At 39.6% G+C, this 10,509-nt stretch overlaps 1 protein-coding gene across 2 annotated transcripts; it reads right to left on the bottom strand.

The window, feature by feature from the left end:
• Positions 1-3,139: 3,139 nt before the first annotated feature.
• LOC125286318 (solute carrier family 22 member 5-like) lies at positions 3,140-9,729 on the bottom strand. 2 transcript variants are annotated; one of them, XM_048231313.1, is made up of 11 exons: positions 9,673-9,727; positions 9,249-9,534; positions 7,586-7,689; positions 7,200-7,354; positions 6,866-7,037; positions 5,034-5,175; positions 4,775-4,875; positions 4,401-4,615; positions 3,968-4,150; positions 3,645-3,780; positions 3,140-3,558 (listed from the first exon to the last, which is right to left on the bottom strand). In XM_048231313.1, the coding sequence occupies exons 1-11, from the start codon at positions 9,720-9,722 to the stop codon at positions 3,498-3,500; spliced, it is 1,605 nt and encodes a 534-aa protein (XP_048087270.1). In that variant the 5' UTR covers positions 9,723-9,727; the 3' UTR covers positions 3,140-3,497. The 2 variants fall into 2 exon arrangements, with proteins under 2 accessions (XP_048087270.1, XP_048087268.1); XM_048231311.1 differs by having other exon boundaries at positions 9,249-9,729.
• Between the last annotated feature and the right edge of the window lie 780 nt (positions 9,730-10,509).

Below are 10,509 nucleotides of genomic sequence, written 5' to 3'. Positions count from 1 at the left end.
GTGTAACGCAGCTTCACCAGTGACTTGCTCTGTCCGGTAAGTTTACAGTATGTATTAATGTGTCAAATGTTACAGTACAGTATAGGTTGAACTAACAGCATTTGTGCAAAACTGTACATTCGGTTTCATTAACAGCTAGGGTAACGTTAAGTTCAACTTGCTAAGTGGCCGATATATGCGCTAGCTGCTAACAGTTTGCAGCTAACTGATAGCAGCTATGCGAGTTAACACCAAAGATCTTTGTTAACACTGCCTCAGACCATGCAGAGCAGAAAACAAATATTCTAGGTATTCAAGCCCTTTGATATTTTTTATGTTATCGAAGTTATGAGGAAGTGGTGGCGCCTGGGGTCTAGAACTAGGCTGTATAAATTTGCGAATAGCAGTTGTCTTCATGAGCTCTCTTAATGAAGTTTAATTCTAACGTTAGCCATTTCTCATGAGAAACGCTTGCTAGCATGCTAAGTTGATTCAAAACGTGTAAAGATTAAACTGTGTATGGTTTACGTCGATATTCCTACTGTATTGATAAAACAATTAGGATAATTGGACTCATAACCTTACTGACTGAGAAAGCCATGGTCTTTTATCTAAAATCTTTAAAAGTGATTTAGCAAGAGGACTTAGGTTGCAGTGTGTGGAATTTGAATGAATGTGCCATTATTGAGGTGCAAAATGGCATCCATATAATTCCAACGTATGATTGACATTTTACATTCTATTGTGATAAATGTACTAGGCCTGAAGCAATAGAGAAAATTAAGTTGCCAAATCATAATATTTTTAGCTTAACAGTAATAATTAGGTCTCTGGAGAAATAATTTAAATTAACATTTAATGTGATAAACTTAATCAGCTGTTAAACATGGCCAATAGATGCATATTGATAATAATTTTGCCCTCTTTTTCTTTTTGCAGTTGGAAAACTGAAAATGCAGAGCAATGAACTGGACATGTAAGTTGTGCTTGTTTGGATGTGAAGTCAGAGGTCAGTTGCTCAAACACTACTGATTGAAACATGGAGGTTACACCAGAATACGACCGAAAAAAACTGCAGAGGGTGGTGAAAACTGGCCAACGCATCACCGGTTCCTCACTCCCCTCCATCAAGGCCATCCAGGGCAAGTGATGCTTGCGTAAGGCGCGCAGTATCATCAGAGACTGTTCTCACCCCAACCACAGACTGTTCACCCCACTCCCCTCCGGGATGCGTTACAGGTCTCTCTGCACCCAAACCAGCAGGTTCAGAGGAAACTTTTTCCCTGCGGCTGTCACCCTACTGAACTCTAGCTCTGCATCCCGGTGACAACCAACCAACTAAGCCCCCGCCCAATGCCTCCTTGCCTGTGCCTGTTGAGGTGTCCACCATGACCATGGAAACCTTGACGGGGGACACCCAACCCCTGCGGACAATTGCACTACCCTATTATATTAAATTATATTATATTCCACCCATAGTGTTCTATTTATTTACAAATGTACATACTGTAATTACACTTATACATGGCATTTTCTACTGCTCTTCATACTATTCATCCTGCACATACACGTATTCTTACTACTGTTATAATGTTACTGTTTCTGCACTACAGTACTGTTACCACACTGCACATAGCTGTATACTGTACATATATGTCTATATGGTTCATACCGAATATCCATATTTATTCTGCTAATACACTGCACATATTTATACCTAATTTATATTACTCTAAACCACCTTCTGTAAACCAACTGTATACTACTGTTTACACCGCATATTTCTTATACTGTCTATGCACCACCTGTCTTTGTATATCAGATTGCATTTTTCTGCTTTTTTTGCACTTCTAGTTAGTTGCAAACTGCATTTCGTTGTCTTTGTACTTGTACTCTGCAAAATGACAATAAAGTTATCTAATCTAATTAAAAATTCACAGACGACATATGTTCACATTCATGGCACAAATCAAACGGGACCAGAAAATAATAATTTTCTCACATTCACTTGCATTGACGATTTTTCAATCTAGAGGTCCAGCGGAAAGGGCGGGACTTACCAGCTCTATTGATCTAAAGCTAAATCATGATCAAGGTAGGCGCATTTAATTTGTCATCACCAGAGCACCACCCACATACATCTCATTAACAATGCAGCTCATTTGCATGTTGTGAACTTGAAAATGAAAATGAAAATCGAGAAATGGAAAATAAATCGCAAGCAGGTGTCAGTTTTCATTTTATTTATCATTTTGGCATACATTGTGCGCACTGTCAGGAAAAGTCAAAGTGAAGTTTGCATTTTCATTTTTGGCAGTAATATACCAGGATGGGAATGAAAATGAAATGACAAATAGACGTTTTCAATTTATTTTTATTTTTGTCACAAATGTATCGTGTTTATCAGGAAAATTAAAAGCCAAATGTATATATTTCATTTTTTTTGGCAGGATAATTGCACTGACACTTTGAAAATTAAATGGTAAAAACGAGTTTTTCATTTTAATTTCACTGTTTTCATTTTAATTTTATTAATGGCAGGAAAAACCCCCCATACCTGTCAACACTCCCGTTTTTCCCGGGTTCTCCCGTATTTCAAGGTCATCTCCCAGCACCCTCCCGTTTTGTTATTTCTCATTTTTTCTATTAGTCTGACATCTCCCAGGTTGCCAGATTGTGTGAAATACACCCGACACATACACGATCACTTAGTTTCAATTTCAACCGTTTTGTCATAGGCTAAAACCTGGCAACCCAAAACCCAAATAAGGAAGCGAGTGCCGACTGCGCAGCCTAAATCTCATCGTAAGCAAGCGGGCTAGTTGATTGGCCTACTTCAGAACTAGCTGTTGTGAAATTGTTGGGAATTTAATTGATTAACACATCACTCTCAACAACTCTTATTGAGTGTTGTTGATGCACTGAACTTGTGCCCTCGGAACCAAATCAGACAGCAAGCAGCTTTGGAGTTTTGGAAACAGGCTGGTGGATACATAACTGGCATGCGTAAGGTAATGGTAAGGTAAAAGCAACGACCGAAATGCAGTGTTGAAACACGTGTATGAAACGTATTAAATATGCAAACACTGATTGGGTATAAACACTGACCCCCCCCCGAAAAAAAAAATCTCCCGTTTTTGGAAAGCTAAATGTTGACAGGTATGGACATGGGGCAACTTTTTGAGCAATGTTGCTGGGCAACCACACACCCAGTTCCATTTATTCTGATTGGATGATCATCATGATTTGCCTACTGATGATTAAAGTTCTCCAGAAAAGAAATTGCTGCCCAATATCAATGGGAGCATAGCAGAAGAACCACAATAATGAGGAACATTGCCCAATATCAATGGGAACATGGCAGAACCACAATAATGAGGAACATTGCCACATTGCTCAAAAAGCTGCCCCACGTATCATCAGCTTTAGACTTGCATCCACAGATGCACATTTCAATACTTTGAAGAAAATAAAATGTCACAATTCAGTAGCCTATTTAATGAAGTTCCACATCTACTTCATTCCTCAATATGCACCTCTTGGCAGTCCTTATCTGCCGGCTTCTTTATCTGCCAAAACCTGTCAAACAGGCAAAGGGGTTTAAGTGTAATACAATGATTTAACTAAACAATGAAATAAGCAAAGCATATGATTCAATTACTTACCATCTGAGTTGTTTAACTTGACTGAGGAATTCCGGAAGTTTCTCATCTTTTGTCTCTGGTAATGAAAGGCTTAACACACCAGATACCAAGGAGATACTACCCATAAGAATATAGGGTGCTGTTTTATGATAAGTCCCTTAAAAATGAAATAAAGTATTTAATCAGTTTACCAAGACACATAAAATAAATAAATGATTAAATGTTAAGAATATAATGATGATTACTGATTATAAGTAAAACATTATAAATTAGAAAATAGAAAGTATGATATGTCAGTGAATACTGTATTCCAAGTCATTCACTGATAGTTCATATTTACCTACCAATATAAGCTATATATGGAGAGACTATGCTGCCAATCCGGGCAGCCATTGAGGTGACGCCCAGCCCCATGTTCCTCACTACAGTGGGGAACAGCTCCATGGTGTAGAAGTAAACAAATGCATAGGCCCCGGTCACAACCAGTTTTCCCGTCATCGCCAGAGTGACCGTCAAGGCACTGAGCTCTGAAGCAGAGAAGAAAATGGAGTTTAAAGTGAGAGAGTCAAGTGACTGCTCAGAGCAGTCGATTGTGAATTACGCTACAGCCACAATGTCAGTGTATTTATACTCAATGCTATTCATGGTTGATGTCTTAAAGTAGACATGATTAAGGCCATACAGCTCTCAAATAGGGCATCTGAAATGACACACAGAGATAGGATACACATTATACTGTCAAAGCCATGGGTCCAGGCTGATGAAGACTTAACAAACCTTCCGGAACAAATGTGATGAGCAACAACACAGTCCCACCAACAAGAAGAGTGAATGGCAGGGTGAAACGACGTGGAGCGTAGCGCGTGGTGAACCACACGAAGATGTAGCCAGCAAACTCAGTGCTGGCAGCAAAAAGGCAGTTGATATATGGATCTCCATCCAAATTGGGGGTGTTAAAGGACAGTCCATAATAACTCATGGTTAGTGTGATCCTGTAGAATACAGAGATGATCATTAATCTAATCAATATCAACTGAACTGCCTATTTCAGTGGTTGTTATATGACTGTCATACAGTATGATATATGTATGTATATGTATGCATGTATATAAATTTACAAGGAAACCAAATTGCTTGAAATGTTATTTCACCAAATGATGACGTTCATAATTGTGATGTTCCTTAAATTTTCTGTTCTTAGCAGGTCCAACCATGTGTACTTGTTCTGACCGCCTGTGTCATTCTCGGTTGTCTGGGGGTGATGTGCAGTCCATGATAAAGTATCATGAATAGTCATTTCAAGTTTCATTTATTGTAGTATACACAAAAGACAATCTCCACAATCCTCCCCTCCTACCTTCTCATCTTGAAGAATTGGACTTATTATGTGACTGGACAGTTTGAAATCACCTTTGCGTCAGCATTGGGCTCCAGCTGGAAGATGTCCGCAGGAGGAGTGATGCCGTTCTTCTTGGCAGCAGCTCGAATGACGGCCTCAGCCTCCTGAAACCGACCCTGAGTGATCAGCCAGCGAGGAGACTCCGGTATAAACCTGAGGTGAGCCACAACATAGTTGGGGATCAAGCATTAAAAAGAGCAGAGGAATGATTTCAATGCTTTTGATTTATTGTAAAGATTTTGATTTTACATTCATCTTGTGTGCCAGCCAGGCAGTTACAGCGCTACACTCTGGGCGCAAGAACATGGGGGCTTATGAACATGCCCCCAGAGTGCTGTAGCTCACGAACATGCCCCCAGAGTGCTGTAGCTCACGAACATGCCCCCAGAGTGTAGTGCTGTAGCTCATGAACATGCCCCCAGAGTGCTGTAGCTCACAAACATGCCCCCAGAGTGTAGTGCTGTAGCTCACGAACATGCCCCCAGAGTTTAGCGCTGTAGCTCACGAACATGCCCCCAGAGTGAAGCGCTGTAGCTCACAAACATGCACCCAGAGTGCTGTAGCTCATGAACATGCCCCCAGAGTGTAGCGCTGTAGCTCACAAAATGCCCCCAGAGTGTAGCACTGTAGCTCACAAACGTGCCCCTAGAGTTGGAGCTGTAGCTGCCTGGCTACTTTAGCTGCTGGCTGCAGCAACTCGAGCTAGGTAAAACCGATTGGGTCATTCCACGTCAATTCAACCAGGGCCCACGCACTTAGGTCTCAAAAAATTCTGAAGAAATGACCAGGTGTGCCTATGTTACCCAGGAGACACACTGTAAAATTACTTTTATGTAAGATCAATACTTTCCAAGATACAGCCAGTTTTACAGGGGGGAGGGGGGTGTCGATTTAGTTTGGCCTCTTTTTTTTTGTCAAAGTTCACAAGCCCATAGCGCAAGAACTAAACCATGTAGGAGGCTCAAATTTTGCATGCTGGTACATAAATAGGAATAGTATGTAGCAAAATTGTCACGTTTGGTCTGGATGATCCTGCATGGTCATAGCTGTCCCTCAAATTTGATCAAAATTGTATTGTAGTTTTTGGCTGGGCTCTGGGCCTTCAGAAGACATATTTGTACTCAACATAGGCTCTTGATTTATTTTCCTTACTGATATAAGTAGAAACACTCTCACAAAAAACAATGAACAGAAAATAAATTCCTTCAGGGTCTGAACAGTAGACCTCACAAGTCTGAAAAATCATTTTGATTCTCATTCTCAGAGCACCCAAACACCTTGTGGGAATATACACAGATTTTTATATTTTTTCTTTATTCTTCACAATCCCTTCTTTTTAAAAACACCAATTTGACTTGTCTTATGCAAATCTTTCTTTTTTACTTTCCACCCTGAACATGGGCAAAATGCACCATTGAGATCAATATGTTTTGTATAGAGTTACCACAGGTTACTCACCACAGGTGGCAGTGTGGTAACTCTATATAAAACATATTGATCTCAATGGTGCATTTTGCCCATGTTCAGGGTGGAAAGTAAAAAAGAAAGCATTGATCTTACATAAAAGTAATTTTACAGTGTGTCTCCTGGGTAACATAGGTACACCTGGTAATTTCTTCAGAATTTTTTGAGACCTAAGTGCATGGGCCCTGGTTGAATTGACGTGGAATGACCCGATTGTTTTCATTTTTTCCGTACCGACAGTACTCAGTGACCCTGAGAAATGGAGATCTATGAAAAAAAACTTTATCACACATAAACTACTTCCACACACGCTTTGTGTGTATTTGTCCGTGTGTGTGTGTGTGTGTGTGTGTGTGTGTGTGTGTGTGTGTGAACTTACCACCAGAGAGGAATGTAAAGAAATCCCACCATAGACAACACTAATAGCAGTGTCCTCCAGCTTCGGATGAAGTAAGCGAAGAGTGGCAGAATGGCATAGCCAGCAGCAAAACATGAACAGACTCCCAGAATCCCAAAGCTCATGCGAGCTGACTTACTGAGGAGCTCTGCGCCTAATGGTGAGGAAAAATAACTTATATTTTAAATCTGAGAAGAATTCAATTAAGCTCCATAAAGGAATGATAACATATCCCCATCAGATGTCTTTATAAAAGTCATACACAGGCATTCTCAGAGGAACCTAATATGAAAACATCAGGTGTCATTCAACTCACCAAGCACAAAGGCTGCACAGTAATTGGAGACGTATGCCATCCCAGCCACAAAGTAAAGCACACAGAACATTTCGTAGCTGTTGGAGGTAGACTGCAGCAAACTAGAGAGAGTCTGCAATACCATAGTGACAAGGAAGGTGTGCTTCCGACCATACCTGAGGAGGAAGTAGAATCTTAAGGATAAAAACACTACAGGCTCTACAAAACTTGATGCTTTAAGCCAGAGCTTTTGCCAAGACCCACATTTATTGGACAGGTCATAGATTCATAATTTTGCATCAATTGAAAGACAGGGTATAATGTTAAACACTAATGAGTATGCTATTCATTATTGTAGTATAATTCATGACCATGTAAGTTTACGTTTATCATATTTTAATTTATACCTGTCTGAAATGATTCCGGAACAAAAGGATCCTGCCAGCACTCCGAAGAAGAACACAGTTAAGGTAAAAGGAGCTTTCCAAGCATCATCACACACCAGATTCCACTTTGGAAAATTGGAATAGATGGGTTTTTAAAGACAAATATACGGTAGTTTAAGACAAAACCCCTTGTCCTGGATTAAATGATCAAATAGCACATCCATTTCTTATTTCTTCTTATTTCTGCCTTGTTACTCAGATCATTACAACTGATCAAAATGACCCAGATATAGTCTACACAAGTCATATAAACTTACACACTGCAAAAAATTAATTCTAACCAAGTGTTATTGATCTTATATTAAGATTAAAAATATATTTTTGGTATTGTTTTTAGTATGAAAAGACTTACCTTGCGCCCTCTCAAAAGATCATTTTGACTTAATTTAAGAAGACTTTAACTTATTTTAAGGAGTCTTATCAAGACAAATTTGCTCAACGCACTGGCAGACAAATTTGCTTGTTTTTAGGACAAATTTGCTTAATGCACTAGCAGACAAATTTGCTTGTTTTCAAAATGAGATGTCTTAAAATAAGTCAATTTTTTTTTTTTTTAATTAAGTCAAATGATTTCACAAGAAAGCGCTAGGTAAGTCTCTTTATACTGAAAACAATACCAACTAGTTTTTTTTATCTTGATATAAGATGCTCATGGCGTAGATCTGAAATGCGACTTCAAATCCATCTACAACAACTTGTTTGTGGATGTTTGACAACTCCTGCAGCTGTGGTGAGCAACGCAAGTGCGCGCAAGGAAACCAGTAGGTGGAGAAACCAGAAGGCACACAACACGGGTTTGAATGCGGGATTTTGTTGCAGCGTTCACGGATGAGGCAGACTCCACACTGTCTTCTTCGCTTTTGCTGCTGTGTATTGACATGTCACACTATGCTCAAGCATACAAACACACTGATGCAGATTTGTATACTGATACGGGTAGGCTATTGGTGAGCACAGCTCAGGGGTAAAGGATATACATCAGGAATACCACAAGAGAATGTTACACTTTTAATTCAATTAATAGGTGCCTCTGGAGCCCAAGATAACCTGGGCGTGATGATCTTGCCATTACATGAACTTGTAACAGCATTGACTCACTCACTCACTCCAATTCAATTAAGTTCAAGAAAGTTTTATTGGCATGAATGTTTCAGTAACATTACTGCCAAAGCTCAATAACAAGTAAACATAGGACAAACATGCCTAACAAAATTGGGAAATTAAGTGAGACTTTGAAATAAAGTAAGACAACTATTAAAAATAATAACAATCTCTCTCTCTCCCTCCCTCCCTCTCTACTAGAGGAAGAATTTTATGTGAGACATCAGTATGTATGCCCTGGTCAGTCTGTCACCTTCTCAAAATCCAAATATTATGATGATTTGTTTTTTGAACCGAGTGGGTCGGACTCTGCGATGCAGGTGGCAAACCGGACTCATGTAAGATATTTGCCTAAGCCTTTCAAGTCAAGTCAATGCTTTATTAATAACACTTGGTTAGATTTTGTTAGATAAGCAGTTTTTGCAGTGCAAAATCTATGCATTCCTTAATTAAACTAATCTACAGTGAGTAATAAGCTGCCTGTTATGCTGATGTTTTATCCAGAAGGCAATGTAAAGCTCACCTCAGTCACAATGGTGGACATGTATCTCTCCTTGCTGAACACCCAGCCATCCAGACAGTGCTCTGTGCTTTGGTTAGAACCGGCATCCAAAGCCCCCTGTTCCGCATAGCGTCTGCAGCGACTCAGGGTGACCTCTCCTTTCACCTCCTCGGTCGGGAGGGACAGATTGTAGCCCGGTCCTCCATAGCTGCTGCTGTTCAGGAATGGAAGCCTGCAGTGGTGAGGAGGAATATCAGCTAGGAAAACCATGGCCATTCCCACGTATCCATTGGGGATAGCACTGAGACTGAGAAGGACATAAATAAGTCTTTGAAAAGGTCCCCATTCGCCAAGAAATGCAACGATTTCTTCATAGTCCCTCATCATGTAATTTCAACAGATAAAAAAGAACAACAAAAAACTACTTGGACAAATGTCAACATACTAGACTGATGTCTTTGACATCAAGGAACACAATTTGCTTGACACTTGCATGTCATACATCAGCCACTGTAACATAGGAAAGTACACAGCTAGCATATATTAATAGCCACTCTATAAATACAGAGCACATGGTCCTAGTGGTGTTAAAGGGCTATGGCTGTTTTTCTCACTCTGTTACTAAAAGTTACAAAACCACACAAAAAATCCAATTACACAAGCTGTTTCCCTTTAAAACACAATGTTATGCATTTAAACAGTAAAAAAATGAAGTAAAAAAAGGCCTTCTTGTGGTGACAATTGCATCATCTGTTACATAAAGAAAGTCCATGGATGTTTTGGTCAAGAATGAAGGCCTACTAGGCTAAATGTCAAAATAAAAGTTCTTTCAGAAAATCATCATTTGTCACTTGGCTAAATAAATTATTTCATTGTGTGAAGTTCAAAGTGGGGTGAAGAAGATTCCATTCTTCTTTCCGCTTGTCATAAACAGGACACTGTTGTCAACTTAGCAACTTTGCTGCTAGATTTAACAACCTGTCAACCCTTATTTTCCACCCAAAACCTTGACAGACTTTGACAGAAAATACAATAAACAAATTTGTTATTAGGTTGATGATAACATCATCATCACACCATCTAGCAACTTTTAGAAACAAATCAACCTGCCAATAGCGACTTGCCCTGAAAATTGGTGAACTAGGTCTGTGAATGTGCAAGGTAAAATGTCATCCGATAATCGATAATTTTGATGATGAAGTTTAGAGGACTTTTAGAGGCAAGATCACAACACATGATTGACACAATGTCTTCACAACACACCACATGTTTGGCTTAATGT

The sequence above is a fragment of the Alosa alosa genome, chromosome 21, assembly GCF_017589495.1.
Source record: "Alosa alosa isolate M-15738 ecotype Scorff River chromosome 21, AALO_Geno_1.1, whole genome shotgun sequence".
NCBI classification, from domain to species: domain Eukaryota; kingdom Metazoa; phylum Chordata; class Actinopteri; order Clupeiformes; family Clupeidae; genus Alosa; species Alosa alosa.
Note: the sequence above shows the minus strand (reverse complement) of the source record. Positions and strands in the feature narration are given on the sequence as shown.

Bases quoted from the DNA above. Each gene is read 5' to 3' on its own strand.
- LOC125286318 (XM_048231311.1), bottom strand. From the start codon at position 9,614: ATGATGAGGGACTATGAAGAAATCGTTGCATTTCTTGGCGAATGGGGA. The intron at 7,690-9,248 runs GTGAGCTTTACA...AATTTTCCAAAG, and splicing joins TGTCCACCATTGTGACTGAG to TGGAATCTGGTGTGTGATGA. The intron at 7,355-7,585 runs GTATAAATTAAA...CTTCCTCCTCAG, and splicing joins TCCGGAATCATTTCAGACAG to GTATGGTCGGAAGCACACCT.